Here is a 16,866-nt window from a genome sequence, read left to right on the forward strand (position 1 = left end):
GCTTAAATTAAAGTAAGGAAAAGCACTATGTATTCAGGTATGACCTAAATCAAATCTCATATGATTGATTATACAGTAGAGGTGATGAACAGATTCAAGGGATTAGGTCTGGTAGACAGAGTGCCTGAAGAACTATGGACAGAGGTTCATAACACTGTACAGGAGGCAGTGATCAGAGCCATCCCAAAGGAAAAAAAATGGAAGTAGGCAAATGGTTATCTGAGGCTTTACAAATAGCTGAGGAAAGAAGAGAAGTGAAAGGCAAGGGAGAAAGGCAAAGATATACCCAACTGAATGCAGAGTTCCAGAGAATACCAAGCAGAGATAAGAAAGCCTCATTCAATGAACAATGCAAAGAAATACAGGAAAACAATAAAATGGGAAAGACTAAAGATCTCTTCAAGAAAATTGGAGACATTAAGGAAGCATTTCATGCAAGGATGGGCGTGAGAAAGGACAGAAACAGTAAGGATCTAATAGAATCAAGAGATTAAGAAGTAGCAAGAATATACAGAACTATACAAGAAAGGTCTTCATGACCCAGATAACCACGATTGTGTGGTCAGTCACCTAGAGCCAGATCTCCTGGAATGTGAGGTCAAGCGGGCCTTAGGAAGCATCACTACGAACAAAGCTAGTGGAGGTGATGGAATTACAGCTGGGCTATTTCAAATCCTAAAAGATGATGCTGTTAAAGTGCTGCACTCAATATGCCAGCAAATTTGGAAAGCTCAGCAGTGGCCATAGAACTGGTAAGGTCAGTTTTAATTCCAATCCTCAAAAAAAGTAACGTCAAAGTATGCTCAAACTACTGCATAACTGCACTCATTTCACCTGTAAGCAAGGTTATGCTCAAAAATCCTTCAAGCTAGGTTTCAGCAATACATAAACTGAGAACTTCTAGATGTACAAGTTGATTCAGAAAGGGCAGAGGAACCAGAGACCCAATTGCCAACATCTGCTAGATCATGGAGGAGAAAGCAATAACACCACGCCAGTACTCTTGCCTGGAAAATCCCATGGATGGAGGAGCCTGGTGGGCTACAGTCCATGGAGTCGTGAAGAGTCAGACATGACTGAGTGACTTCACTTTCACTTTTTACCTTCATGCATTGGAGAAGGAAATGGCAACCCACTCCAGTGTTCGTGCCTGGAGAATCCCAGGGACAGGGGAGCCTGGTGGGCTGCGGTCTATGGGGTCGCACAGAGTCGGACACGACTGAAGCGACTTAGCAACAGCAGCAGCAACTAGATTATGGAGAAAGCAAGAGAATTCCAAGAAAAACATCTACTACTGCTTCACTGACTACGCTAAAGCCTTTGACTGTGTGGATCACAACAAACTGTGGGAAATTCTTAAAGAGATAGGAATACCAAACCACCTCACTTGCCTCCTGAGAAACCTGTATGCAAGTCAAGAAGCAACAGTTAGAACTGGACATACAACAATGGACTGGTTCAAAACAGGGAAAGGGTATGTCAAGGCTGTATATTGTCACTCTGCTTATTTAACTTACATGCAGAGTACATCATGTACAATGCTGGGTTGGATGAATCACAAGCTATAATCAAAACTGCCGGAAAAAATATCAACAACCTCAGATAAGCATATGATACCACTCTAATGGCAGAAAGTGAAGAGGAACTAAAGAGCTGCTTGATATGGGTGAAAGAGGAGAGTTTCAAAGCTGGCTTAAAATTCAACGTTCAGAAAACTAATATCCTAGCATCCAGTCCCATCACTTGATGGCAAACAGAAGGGGAGAAAGTGGGCTTCCCTCATAGCTCAGTTGGAAAAGAATCCGCCTGCAATGTAGGAGACCTGGGTCCGATCCCTGGGTCAGAAAGATTCCCTGGAGAAGGGATAGGCTACCCACTCCAGTATTCTTGGGCTTCCCTTGTGGCTCAGCTGGTAAAGAATCTGCCTGCAACTCGGGGAGACCTGGGTTCGATCCCTGGGTCAGGAAGATCCCCTGGAGATGGGAAAGGCTACCCACTCCAGTATTCTGGCCTGGAGAATTCCATGGACTGTGTAGTCCATGGGGTCGCAAAGAGTCAAACGTGACCGAGTGACTCTCACTTCACTTCACTTCAACTGGAAGTAGGGATAGATTTTATTTTCTTAGGCTCCAAAATCACTAGGATGGTGACTGCAGCCATGATGCTTGCTCCTTGGAAAGAAAGCTATGACAAACCTAGACAGTGTATTAAAAAGCAGAGACATCACTTTGCCAACAAAGGTCTATAGAGTTAAAGCTATGGTTTTTCCAGTAGTCATGAACGGATGTGAGAGTTGGACCATAAAGAAGGCTAAGCACCAAAGAATTGATGCTTTTGAATTGTGATGCTGGAGAAGATTCCTGAGAGTCCCTTGGACAGCAAGGAGATCAAACCAGTCAATCCTAAAGGAAATCAACTCTGAATATTCATTGGAAGGACTTATGCTGAAGGTGAAGCTCCAACACTGACGACCTGATGCTGGGAAAGACCAAAGGCAAAAGAAGGGGGCGGCAGAGGATGAGATGGTTAGATGGCATCACTGACTCAATGGACAGGAATTTGAGCAAAAACTCCAGGAGACAGTGGAGAACAGAGGAGCCTGGTGTGCTGCAGTCTATGGGGTCACAAAGAGTCAGGCGTGACTTAGCCACTAAACAATAAGAAAAACAGAATTGTGTGATTTCAAAACAGTGAGAAATAAGTTGGTTGAAATGGTAAAACAGACCTAAATCAGAGCAAGCTAAGAACGCAGGCAGAACAGTTTGGATTTTATACCACAGGAAAGAGTAAGTTATCCAAAGGATGAATGAAATAAAACAGAACTTAATTTAAGGGCAAGGTTCCCTTCATTCATCCCACCTCTTTCTTCTGCTTACCTCCACAGGCAGTAATTCAGTTGACTTGTTAAAAGCACTTGGGGTCCACTGTTTAGAGATACTGACTTTGACGTTGCTAAATGTTTTTCTTGACGCATGAAGCAACGAGTAACTACAAAAGAAAGAGGAAATATAGCTGAATGCATAAAAAAGAAAACACATTCGATAAAATCACAGATGTATTGCCACGTTTTATCCCATTTTAGAATTCTTCTCATTTAAAAAAGAAAGAGTACTGCTTTATAAGAACTATCCATTGAAACAGCCTCCGCTAAGCAAAGGAGCAACTAACCTGTCTTCTTCCATATAAACCCCCATGTTCGCTTGTAGCAGGTCCCTGGACCCAGAAGATGGAGATGCGACAGATCCCAGCCCCTTAAAATCATGGTTGCTGCTCCATAAGGTCAAGTCTTTAGCAACCTCTGGCCACTCCCTACACTAGCCATTCAATAGCTTTTTCCTTGAGGTCTGTTCCTCAACCCCTCACAAGTGGATTTCCTGTAAAGCAAGTATCTAAAATTACCTACCAACTCTTATATAATTAGAAAACCATTTTCCTAGTTTCTGCCTTGAAAAAAAAATTATCATGTGTGGTGCCTTCAATAAACATTAATAATAAATAAAATCTATTCAGAAGAAATAATCAAAATACTGAGTCACAGAATTTGTGAATACTGTGCCCCCAACACCAAAAAGTCTGGCTGACGTCATCAACGGACCACTACCGAGAGCTACCAAGGGCCCTTGAGTCAGACACGGTCGATTCTTCGGCATGCTGACTGGGCAGGTTCTCATAAGAGTAACCAGAGTTCCTCACAGAGATCTCCGACCATCTCTACTGCTCAATGAGGCACACAGCCCTCCCTAGAAATGCACATCCTTTGCTTTCAAGCTCCTGGTTTTAACAATTAAAGGACTTTATATCAGATCAAAGGTTTTCAATCATAGCGGTACTGACATTTTGTGTTAGTTGCTCAGTTATGTCCGACTCTTTGCGACCCCATGGATTGTAGCCTGCCAGGCTCCTCTGTCCATGGGATTCTCCAGGAAAGAATACTGGAGTGGGTAGCCATTCCCTTCTCCAGGGGATCTTCCCAACCCAGGGATCAAACCTGCAGCTGCTGCATCGCACACAGATTCTTCACCGTCTGAGCCCCCAGAGAAGCCATACTGCCATTTTGGGCTCCCCAAGTTCTCTACCATGGGGGGCTGTCCCAGACACAGTAATATGTTTAGTAGCATCCCTGGTCTCTACCTACTAGATACAAGCAGCACGCATTCCCCTAGTGTGACAACTAAAAATGTCCTCAAACATTGCCAAACACAGGTGAGAATGGAGATCCACAATACTAGAGCTCACAAAGAACAGCAGACCATTAGTCAGGCCAATCTTGCCACGCAATAAACAGCTCCTTCAAAAGGAAAACAAGAACAACAACAAGAACAGAGCTTCAGAGGCCCACTTACCTGAAGAAGGTGAGCAGGAACACGACCATGTGATGATGGCTGAACCGGGAGAGCAGAGCTCCTCTTTGAAAAATATTTGGCCAGGCCATGTTCCTCCTGACCTTCCTTCTCACCGTGACCTTAAAGTCTGGAGAGTGAATGGTTTACATCATTTCTTCTTTCTGGAAAGACAAAACACAGAATTAACATTACTCATAATAGGCATATTATCCAAAAACGGAATTATTTAGACTTAACATTATATAATCAGGCCTTGGGGGGGGGGGGGAATCACATGGATTAGTTGACACCAGAAAACCAGATTGATGATTATGTTTTATAGCTATTAGCCAGTCTTTTAAAAAGAAATCCTGGACAAAAGATTACGTTCTAACAGAATGAACTCTCACACAGACTGACAGGAAAATCACTAATTCAGACCCGAAAATGAGCAAAGGAAATGAATAGACAACTCAGAAGAAATGAAACAGCTATTAAACTTATCAAACAAAAGTTCTAATCTCATTAGAACATAAGCAATGCCAATCACGGTAATAAAAAACAGTCTGCACAGTTAAAAAGACTGTTCAATGTAGCTCAAGATCTGAAGATTCTAAACCCTCACACACTGCTGACAGAAGTGAAAACTAACACATTTTACAGGAAGTTGATCTGGCCGTGTTGAGAGCTGCTGACAAAAAAAAAAATAATTCAACTGTCAGGGATCTATTCCTAAAGAAATACAAGATACATTCAACTCTATACAAAAGCAAGTTTTCACAAAAAGTCATTTCTTCTTATGTGAAGAAACAAAATCTGTGTCAGTCATAAAGGAACAGGGGAAAGAAACAGGGCCACTCTGCCACCTCTTTCCACTATTTCCTCTCACCTCTCCACTGCCCTCTCACAAAGTCTCATGCACGCTCTGATGTCCAACAATAATAAAGCATAAAGTAAGCATCTAAACTTAATGTCTCCAGTTATGAGTCTACAGAAACAACCTAAGCATGTAATAAGATGGGAACAATTAAACAAATGACAGTGGCTGAATTACATCTGGCTGAATATTTTATCATTTCATCATCTGACATGATGATTAAGACTTTTTTTTTTTTGGCTGTGTTGGGTCTTCACTGTGACTCGCAAGCTCTCTCTAGTTGGGGCCAGTAGGCTGAGTTGATCCCAACCAAGGATCGAAACCTACATCCCCTGCACTGGAAGGCAATTAAGACTTCTTCATAACATGAGAAAATGTCAGGTGAAAAAAGTAGCATATGACATTTAAATGTAATCAACCGAACTCTGCTGCTGCTGTTGCTGCTAAGTCGTTTCAGTCGTGTCCAACTCTGCGACCCCACAGATGGCAACCCACCAGGCTCTGCCGTCCCTGGGATTTTCCAGGCAAGAACACTGCAGTCGGTTGCCATTTCCTTCTCCAATGCATCAAAGTGAAAGTGAAGTCGCCCAGTCGTGTCTGACTCTTCACGACCCCATGGACTGCAGCCTACCAGGCTCCTGCGTCCATGGGATTTTCCAGGCAAGAGTGCTGGAGTGGGTTGCCATTGCCTTCTCCAAACCAAACTCTAGGTTTACATAATATTTACAAGTAAATAAGGAATATATAGCTCTTTCTGGGTAGCAGGAATATAGGTAGTTTCAGTTTTCTATATACTTCCCTAAAAGTTCTACAATAAACGTGTATCTTACTGTGGAAAACATCCACAGGGCTGGAAAAGTTCTATGCCTTATCTTCACAGTAGGAAAAAATAAAATTAACAAAATATCTTGTGTTTTAAACATATAAATATCTTGTATTATAAACAGTCAAGGTAGGAGATAAACTCAAGAGCTCCCAACACTAAAGTCAATTTATCACAGGACTTTGCCCAAGGCTGTGTTCCCTGTACCTGTTATTTATAATCTTCTTCTCTACTATAATTTACACTACTGCTTGGCAGGTGAACTGAAAACCTTAAATGCTGAAGAGACCCAGTTGAAAGGCCATTCTTGAAACTTTGCAATTAAAAAGTACAAAGCTGAGGTGGTTAAAATTATATAAACACGATAGCTGATTCACCAACTGGCTGTGAGCCTTGGGACTAGTCAGTCTCTCTGATTCACAGACACGTCATTTATAAAACGGCCTGTCTCTTCTGAGAGTTATGAGACCACAATAAACAACATATGCAAGGTATTAAGAGAATTATTTTGGTGACTGATTTGCCCATGGTTAATCCCATAACTGGAAGATGTAGCTAATGTCATATACTCATTCTCCTTGAAAAATGTTAACAAAATTATGAGCCGAGTAAGGCTATAAATTTCCACTCACAAAAATGTAAGTGAACTTTCTGTCTATAATTCCAGGAAGTGACAAACCCAAGAGCTACTAGTGTTACTGCTAAATTTACCTCCATCTGCCAAATTGAATGTGACGCCCAAGTGAAACAACTCCAAGCTCTAACTATTCTTTACAAATCCTACTTCTTTGAACTGAACACATTCACAACTCAAAACGCTGGACTGAATACTTCAGAAAAGGGCGTGGGTTACAAAATTCTATAATTAATCAGGCAAGATAATAATTCCAAAAATATATGCTCCAACAGACCTCAATTACCTTGCTTCGGCAATAATGGTTGAGGATTTCAGGGCTGTAAGCAACAATAATGGTTTTAAATGACTACCATCTGGAAAGAATCCTGGTGTGGGTTGCCATTTCCTTCTCCAGGGATCTTTCCAACCCAGGGATCAAACCCAGGTCTCCTGCATTGCAAGTAGGCTCCTGCATTGCAGGCGGATTCTTTCCGTACTGAGCCACCTGGGAAGCCCAATGGTCTTTTTTTTTTGTTTTGTTTTTTATTTTTTTAATTTTAATATCTTTAATTCTTACATGTGTTCCCAAACATGAACCCCCCTCCCCCCTCCCTCCCCATAACATCTCTCTGGGTCATTAAGCCCAATGGTCTTAAATGACTACTAAGATGTTTGAGACTACCTAGATTTAGTTCCTAAACAAACCACTTTTTCCTTAGCTACAGTGACGGGAGAGAAAATGCTTCATAATTACAACGGGAAAGAGTTTTAAATATTCACCTGATGTTGGCAGAAAGCCATTTAAAATGAATATTACTACAACACCTGGTCCTAGGTAATTACAATCATTAATAATACCTTGTACTAATGAGCCCTACATCACAAAAGTGATATCTGATCACCTGTGAGCTCTGGGGCCCTTGGGAAGCACAGTTTTTTTTATCAAGTCTGAGTCCATCAAGCACATTCTATTTTTACAATATTTTCTTTCTGGCTCTTAAGTATAGACTGAACAAATCTAACATTTTTCAAGTGTATGTAAGTGTTGTTATAATCAATAAAACCAAAATTCATTTTAAGTGTTTCTAAATTACTAGAAGCTAGTCATTTAGTATTTTCTTTATCCATGAATACTGCATATACAAATGTCATGGGAGAATAAGAATGATCTTTAAAAAAATTAAACATATAAGAAGGTAGGTCCTTGCCATCAGAAAGAACCATCAGGGGACTTCTCCGGTGGTCCAATGGTTAAGACTTTGCTTCCCAACGCAGGGGATGCTGGTTTGATCCCTGGTCAGGGAGCTAAGACCCCACATGCCTCCTGGGCCAAAAAACCAAAACATAAAACAGAAGCAGTATTGTAATGAATTCAAAAAAGACTTTAAAAAAAAAAGGAAAGAAAGAAAGAACCATCAAGCCCTGTTCTATAATACTTCTCAAAGAAAGATCGAGATCACTAACTCATTTGATTTGTCAGGAAGCTTTCTGGAGACTCACAGGATCTTCCACACAAGGTACTTCCCAGAATGGAATACTCCATATCGTGTGATCCAGGCTGAATGAAAAATGGCTTCACTTGTGACACGTCCAGGCAGAGCTGGCAATCTCCCCCTTATGAACACTGCCTTGGAAAATAAGACATTCCACAAATTTCACGTTCCACACATATTTAGAATCCATTCCAACTCAAATATACTAAGAATTAAAGTTTTCTTGGGGGGAAACAGATTGCAAAGAGGAAAGGCAGAAAAAAAGGCAGAAAAGGTGATCACTAGTCACCTCCATCTCATCAGACCCAACCTTGCCCAGCCACCCCACCCCACTGCGGGAAGGAAATGCTCTCTGGAAATGGACAAAAGTGGTTAATCAAGTTCTGTATATCAGGACCCTGCTTTGCAAGTTCCGTCTTTCTTACTTATCCTGGTGGACTCCTGCCTGCCCCTAGATAACACCACTTCCCCTGGGGTCTTTCAAGGAGAAGCAATCTTACTTCTCACAACCACTTTTCCTCCTGGCGAAAGGCCAGCTTCTCTGAAGCTCCTGGGCCTTGCTGCCCACTGCCCGTCCCAGCTCTTGTCCCCTGCTCTCTCACTGTCCCCCGTTCTGTCTCTTGTCAACACCCAAGGGGATACCCCCGCAGTCCCCTGGCCTCTTTCCCACCAATTTTTTCTTCTATTGCACAAGAAAAACCCACTCCGTGGTCAAAACCCAGCCAGTTTCCAGTCAACAGTAAGTGCATCAACCAGTCAGTGCTAAGTGCATCCCATATTCTCCAGGCAAGAAAGCTGGAGTGGGTTGCCATTTCCTTCTCCAGAGGATCTTCCTGACCCAGGGATCGAACCTGGCTGGGTCTCCCACAGCGCAGGCAGATTCTTTACCGTCTGAGCCATGTCTGCCCTTTCACCTCCCAAACTGGATTTCAAACATCCAACTTTCCTTACTTCCAGAAAACTGCTTACTTCAAACTCTCCACTCGAACAGTCATTTTGCCTCGGCAGGCTCCCAACTCGGTCACCTCCCCAAGTTGTTTTCATCCATGACCCTCCTCCTCTTCTTTCCCAACTTAGAATCTAGGCTTATCTGCCTTATGAGCCTTTTTTCCTTGCTTGCCTCTGGCGTCCTCCTCTGCGCCTAAGTGGTGGAGTTTTGCCAGAGAAAAATCACACGAGCAGGCTGGTTTTGCTTTTCAGACTCAAAACCACAAACCTCAAAGGGCATGCAACACTGCCCAGCAAGTCTTCACTTCCCTAATGACCTGCTTTCTCAGCCTCTAAGATAACCATTTACACGGCTCTCTCTTAACTTCCAACCTCTGTCTCCCCGTCATCTGGTACCACGGCTTTCCGCCAACGACTCCCAGAGCACCAGCTCTAACCTGGACCCTCCAGGGCTCCAACACGACAGCCAACTGACCACTTGGCCATCCTTGGAGCTACAACACAATTCTCCACTGTCTCCCTCTAAACCTGTCCCTCACCAGCACTGTCCTCAGAAGAAGGTACCACCAAGGCAACCAGCACAAAGCCCTCATTTCTCCCTACCTCTCAGCTTCTGCATCCTACCTATTGCTAAATCCATCCTTTTCACCTCCAAAGTTCATCCCCAATCCATCCTCTTCTATCCATCCTCACGCCGCTACCAAAATCAACCACCCATCTCTTCCATCAAGTCTAATGCAACAGCCTCCTGCAAGGTTTCACTATTTTACATCTAGCGTGCACACACACACACACGCCTTCCTGTATTTTTTCTCTCTTCTCAAAGTGTTCCTTACCACAGATGTTGTTGGTGAAGAATCTGCCTGCAATGCAGGAGACTCAGTTCGATTCCTGGGTTGGGAAGATCCGCTGTTAACATTGTCACTGACTCACCTACTTGGGTGTTCCAAGAATTGAATTAAAATTGTGTATGAATGCAACAAGAAAAAAAAATAGAAGGAACAGGCTCCCCACTCCAATATTCTTGGGCTTCCCTTGTGGCTCAGCTGGTAAAGAATCTGCCTGCAATGCAGGACACCTGGGTCCAATCCCTGGGTTGGGAAGATCCCCTGGGGAAGAGAAAGGCTACCCACTCCAGTATTCTGGCCTAGAGAATTCCATGGACTATATAGTCTATTGGTTCACAAAGAGTCAAACACGACTGAGCAACTTTTACTCACTCACAGATGTAAAATACTTATCACTTTTCTAGAAAATTCTCTCAGCTCATTCTAGCATTCCCCAAACCACATTCTTCCTACCTATTCTGAACATATTCCAAAGACAGTAGTTTTCAAGATAGAAATCTTTCCCTCCCCAAGACAAAGGACTTACAGTCAAGTCAAAGGTCATTGCTGTGACATTTCCTTATCACTGATGAACAAGACAAATCAGAGCCTGAGACAATGACTAATACACACTGCCGCCGCTGCTGCTGCTGAGTCGCTTCAGTAGTGTCCGACTCTATGTGACCCCATAGACGGCAGCCCGCCAGGCTCCTCCATTTCCTGGATTCTCCAGGCAAGAACACTGGAGTGGTTTGCCATGTCCTTTTCCAATGCACGAAAGTGAAAAGGGAAAGGGAAGTCGCTCAGTCCTGTCTGACTCTTAGCGACTCCACAAACTGCAGCCCACCAGGCTCCTCCGTCCATGGGATTTTCCCGGCAAGGGTACTGGAGTCAGTAACAATTCACCACACTGATTTTGAGCTTCTAAAAGTATCCTTTTGTGGTTATTTTCTGATGCAGAGACTGAAATCAAAGATTAACAGGACTTCCCTGGTGGAGCAGTGGATAAGAACACACCTGCCAATGCAGGGGACATGGGTTTGATCCTCAGTCCAGCAAGATTCCATATGCAGAGGAGTAACTAAGCCCATGTGTCACAGCTACTGACGCCCAAGCACCTAGAGCCTGTGCTTGGCAAAAAGTGAAGCCATTACAAGGAGAAGCCTGTGCACCGCAAACAGAGAGTGGCCCCTGATCACTGCAACTAGAGAGGAGCCCCGCCTCCCCCCATCAGGGCAACCAGAGAAAGCCTGCAGGCAGCAAGGAAGACCCAGCACAATCAAAAATAATAAACTAATAATTAAAAAAGATTAAGAGAAGGCTGTCATGGCCCACACAGTAGCATGCAAGTTCCAGCTAGAATCCAAGACCCTCGACTTCACACCTTTGAGTCTCAATTTCCTCATGAAGGATTTACATGAGATCATTTAAAAAGAGTTCTAAGTATAGTGCCTGCCATACAGCAAACATTCAACAATGGAAAAAAATAATAATTCAGGCATCAAAACACTGAAGAAAGCTGTTCTAGCTGGAACTTTCATGCTGTATGTGGGCCATCTGAAGTCCAGATGACAGCTTTTTTTAATTATTAATTATGATTTTTGATTGCTCTGGGTCTTCCTTGCAGCGTGCAGGCTTTCTCTAGCTGCCCTGATGGGGGGTGGGAGGGGAGCGGCGGGGAGTGGGGATGGCCCACTCCCTAGTTGCAGCGATCAGCGGCCACTCTCTACTTGCGGTGCACAGGCTTCTCCTTGTAATGGCTTCACTTTTTGCCGTACACAGGCTCTAGGCGCTTGGGCTTCAGTAATTGTGGCACATGGGCTTAGCTGCTCCTCTGCTTATGGCCATTAAGAGTTAGATTTTGCTGACCCCACGAACCCCCTCAGGCGATCGCCTAATTTCTGGAAACACCAAAAGCCCTGCAGGCACATTCCCAAAATCCAGTCAAAAGTGAGACCAAACAGACCACATTCGGCAAAGAAGAATATCGAGTTAATGACTAAAAAGCAACCAGATCAAATTCCTGACTGAGACCACGGTTGTTGCCAAAAAGCAAAATCCAGTTATTCCACTAAGACTCTGCTCCTTCTCTGGCCTCCATACATCCTTTCCAAAAGCCTCCTCGCCCTACCTGTGAGCGATCCTTTCACCTGGTCTAGACGAGGAGCCCTTTACTTGCACGAGCGCCGCCGCGCTGGCTGCGGGCCAGGCTCTCCCCGGAGGCCCTCCAATCCTCCCGCCCCGCTCCGCAGCGGTCCTCGCCGGCCTCGCCAGGTTCCGGAGCCCCTGGGCGCCGAGAAGCCAGGCCCAGCGTGGAGGGAACGAGCGGCGGCCGGCCTGGCCTGCCGCGCCACACCCACCGGCGGCCCCCGTCTGCCTATCCGCCCCGGCCCCGTGAAGCCCCCCGGACGGCCCTCGCCTGCGGCGCCCCCACCCCTGCCCCAAGCCAGGTTCCCGCTCTTCTGGACGTGGGCCCTACGCACCGCCGCTCGCCCGAGACCCGCAGTAGTCGTCACGTTCCCTGCCGGCCGCTCTGCTCTCCCGGCTCGCTCAGCCTCGCCCGCAACCCAGCCACTCCCGCCGCCACCTCACCCGGGCCGCCGCGGCCAGGGTTTCCGGGCGCTCACGTGACGCGCGGGTGCCCGCGGCATGTTGGGAGTTGTAGTCCGACCGCGCCTCTTTACCTGCTGGCCGCACTGGAGGGAACGGAGAGAGGAGCGGAGAAAGTTAACTTCCGGCCGCCAAGCAAGACCTGGGTGAACTGGGCGGGTGTGAGTGGCGGGGGGTGGCGGGGGGCGGGGGCGGGGCGGACACGGACGGTCATCGGCCAGGACTCTTAGAAAAAGAGGTAGGGACGGAGAGAGAAGTTACAATCTGCGAAGAAATAATGTATAGATCATCTTTTTTCAAAAACACTTTATTCTGTGTTTTGAGACTCACACTCTGTGCCACTGACCTACCATGAGAGCGTATGATTTAGATTTTTTAAATAAATATTTTTAAAATGCAGTTGCTGATAAAGACAGGGCTACTAGTCTGTTGGTGTCATTAACTGTTGTACATTGCAATCCCCAGTCACTCAAACAATAAATGAAAATGTTGAGATCCTGGCAGTCAGTCAGTCGCTCAGTCCTGTCAGAAGCTTTGTGACCCCATGGACTGCAGCATGCCAGGCCTCCCTGTCCATCACCAACTCCTGGAGTTTGCTCAAACACATGTTCTTTGAGTCGGTGAAGCTGTCCAACCCCCTTATCCTCTGTCGCCCCCTTCTCCTCCCACAATCAGTGTTTCCCAGCATCAGGGTTTTTTCCAATGAGTCAGTTCTTCACATCAGGTGGCCAAAGTATTGGAGCTTCAGCTCCAGCATCAGTCCTTCCAATGAATAGCCAGGACTGAGACTCAAGCAAAAATTAAAGGCCTTGTAACACACAACATCAAACAAGGGTGTTCTGCCCTCCTGGGCTCTCTTTCAACAGCAAGGGAATTTTTTTTTTCCCCCAAGTCTTCCAGCTCAGAAAACCACTCCACAAAGATAGCAGATTAAGAAAAATTTTATTATTGAATAAACTTTGAATCAGACTGTGATGCACAGATGTGACTTCTGCGATGCTAAGAGGTTGCAAAGGTAGAAAGGAACCCTCCCTTACATAGCCAAGCAGACTTTACCCTCACCATACAGGTTCTCAGATAATCACTAGTCCTCAAGTGAGAGTGAAACAGGAGGGAAGGGGGCAGGGCACACCCTTCAAAAGAGTGACACAGCCCAAGGACACGACATGAACTGATTAGAACCAAATAGGTACAAGATAGCAGAGGAGTTGGGTTCCATTAGACCTTGTGCCTCAGTATATGCTCATTGTAACACATCAGCATGCTAAATGACAGATACACACACACAGGCGCCCTGAGTTTGAGCAAACTCCAGGAGACCGTGACGGACAGGGAGCCTGGCGAACTGAAATCCATGAGGCTGCAAAAAGGCGGACATGGACACAACTTAGTGACTAAATAACAGCAACAGACTTTGAGCCTCAGTAACACATCAGCACACTAAATGATGACACCCACAGTCACCATGACAGTTCTAAGTTCAACTTTAAAGACCAAAAGGTGAGTAGTAGTCCAATTCATCGATATCCCTGCCCATTCCCCTGAAGCAGCTGGAATAATCCTCCCACTCATTATTCTTTGAAATTACCCAGCCCGTTAAAAACTAACCACACATTTCAGGGCCTCTCACCTTCTAAAATGACCCACACTCTGTGGAGTGTTTCTCTCTAAATAAATCCTCTCCTTACCTATTACTTTGTCTCTCACTAAATTCTTTCTGCAATGAGACATCAAGAACCTGACCTTTATTAAGTCCTGAGACCAGGTATGTGTTGTTGCTGCTGTTGTTCAGTTGCTGTCATACCCGACTCTTCACAACCCCATAAACTGCAACATGTCACGCTTAACTCATGTCCAGAGTCAGTAATGCCATTCAATCATCTCATTTTCTGTCACCCTCCTGCCCTCAACTTTCCCAGCATCAGGGACTTTTCCAGTGAGTCGGCTCTTCACATCAGGTGGCCAAAGTATTGGCGCTTCAGCTTCAGCATCAGTCCTTCCAGTGAATATTCAGGGTTGATTTCCTTTAGGATTGACTGGCTTGATCTCCTGGCTCTCCAGTTCAGTCAGTCACTCAGTCATGTCCAACTCTTTGCAAGCCCATAGACTGCAGCATGCCAGGTTTTCCTGTCCATCACCAACTCCTGGAGGTTACTCAAACTCATGTCCATCCGGTCAGTGATGCCATCCAACCATCTCATCCTCCTTCATCCCCTTCTCCTCCTGCCTTCAATCTTTCCCAGCATCAGGGTCTTTTCCAGTGAGTCAGTTCTTCACATCAGGTGGCTAAAGTATTGGAGCTTCAGCTCCTGCATCAGTCCTTCCAATGAATAGTCAGGTTGGTTTCCTGGTTTGATCTCCTTGCAGTCCAAGGGACTCTCAAGAGTCTTCTCCAACACCACAGTTCAAAAGCATCAATTCTTTGGCACTCAGCTTTCTCTATGGTCCAACTCTCACATCCATACATGACTACTTGCTGTTCAAGGGACTCACAATTCAAAAGCATCGATTCTTAATCATCCAGCCTTCTTTATGGTCTAACTCTTACATTCATACATGACTTCTAGAAAAACCATAACTTTGACTAGACGGACCTTTGTCAGCAAAGTGATGTCTCTGCTTTTTAATACACTGTTTAGGCTTGTCATAACTTTTCTTTCAAGGAGCAAGCATCTTTTAGTTTCATGACTGCAGTCACCATCCACCGTGATTTTGGAACCCAAGAAAATAAAATCTGCCATTGTCTCCACTTTCCCATCTATTTGTCATGAAGTGATGGGACTGGATGCCATGATTTTAGTTTTTTGAGTTAAAAAAGCATGGGTTCGAGTCCCAATCTGAGTTACACGGTTTCAAGAGGACTCAACAGGACCTATGTCACACATAGTTTCAACTTCATCACAGTCATTGGGAAGACCATCGTACTGGCTTATCCAGAGAAGAAACAAATTTAGGACAGGATATGGTTTTGCAAACTGGAGCAAGGCTCCCATGGAAAACTTAGGAACTTAGTTCCTCCCACAAGAACTGGGATTTAGGGGTGATATCTCCCCGGATGTTCATATTTCAAAAGATGGCTCCCAGATCCTTGAGGAAACTTTCCTGAGTTGTGAGGCTGGCAGAGATTGTTGAGCCATTATACAGATGTACATATATTTGACTGACCTGGGTTCAGTCGCTGGGTTGGGAAGATCCCCTGGAGAAGGGAACAGCAACCCACTCCAGTATTCTGGCCTGGAGAATTCCATGGACAGAGGAGGCTGGCAGGCTACAGTCCATGGGGTCACAAAGAGTCAGACAGGACTGAGTGACTTTCATTTTCACATATATTTGAAAAAAACAGAGAAAGAAATTTTGAAAGAAAAAGGAGGTCCTCTTTCCTTATTTTCCACAAGGAGAATTGTCTCTTATTTTTCATTTGTAACTGCCTTTACAGAATACTTTGGCCACCTCATGCGAAGAGTTGACTCATTGAAAAAGACTCTGATGCTGGGAGGGATTGGGGGCAGGAGGAAAAGGGGACGACAGAGGATGAGATGGCTGGATGGCATCACCGACTCAATGGACGTGAGTTTGAGTGAACTCCGGGAGTTGGTGATGGACAGGGAGGCCTGGCGTGCTGCGATTCATGGAGTCCCAAAGAGTCGGACACGACTGAGTGACTGGACTGAACTGAACTGAACTTACACAACGCAAGGGTAGTTTTCTCCACAGTCACCAGAGGGTGTGGCTAGAGAAATGTGATACCATGGCGAGCAACAATAAATCCACCAGACGTTTCACACTTACTGTAAAAACAAGGAAAGAAACTGTGACACATGTTACAACGTGGATGAGCCCTGGGAACATTATGCTAAGTGAAGCAAGCCACATACAAAAGGACTGATACTGTGTGATTCCACGTGTGTGAGGTACCTAGGGTAATCACATCCGCTGAGACAGAAAGTAGAATAGTGGTTACCAAGGGCTGGGGGGAGGGAGTAAGGAGTTGTTTAATGGATATGGAGTTTCAGTTGGACATGATGAAAACGTTCTGGAAGTGGATGGTGGTAATGGCTGCACAACAATGTGACTATATTTAATACCACTGGACAACACACTTAAAAATAGTTAAAATGGTAAAATGTATACCTCGTGAAATATATGTGTGTGTACACATATATGGGGCTTCAGTTCAGTTCAGTTCAGTCGCTCAGTCGTGTCCAACTCTTTGCAACCCCATGAATCGCAGCACGCCAGGCCTCCCTGTCCATCACCAACTCCCGGAGTTCACTCAGACTCGCGTCCATCAAGTCAGTGATGCCATCCAGCCATCTCATCCTCTGTCGTCCCCTTCTCCTCCTGCCCCCA

At 45.0% G+C, this 16,866-nt stretch overlaps 1 protein-coding gene across 1 annotated transcript in view; it reads right to left on the bottom strand.

Annotated features, from left to right (window-relative positions):
* SLC37A3 (solute carrier family 37 member 3) overlaps positions 1-12,542 on the bottom strand; it is a 49,426-nt gene extending 36,884 nt beyond the window's left edge. The window contains exons 1-3 of the mRNA XM_069588553.1: positions 12,390-12,542; positions 4,344-4,504; positions 2,877-2,988 (exon numbers count right to left, since the gene is read on the bottom strand). Of these exons, the coding sequence (XP_069444654.1) occupies positions 2,877-2,988; positions 4,344-4,432 (201 nt within the window). The 5' untranslated portion in view covers positions 4,433-4,504; positions 12,390-12,542. The remainder of the gene's footprint in view (positions 1-2,876; positions 2,989-4,343; positions 4,505-12,389) is intronic.
* Between the last annotated feature and the right edge of the window lie 4,324 nt (positions 12,543-16,866).

This window comes from Ovis canadensis, chromosome 4 (assembly GCF_042477335.2).
Source record: "Ovis canadensis isolate MfBH-ARS-UI-01 breed Bighorn chromosome 4, ARS-UI_OviCan_v2, whole genome shotgun sequence".
NCBI lineage: Eukaryota > Metazoa > Chordata > Mammalia > Artiodactyla > Bovidae > Ovis > Ovis canadensis.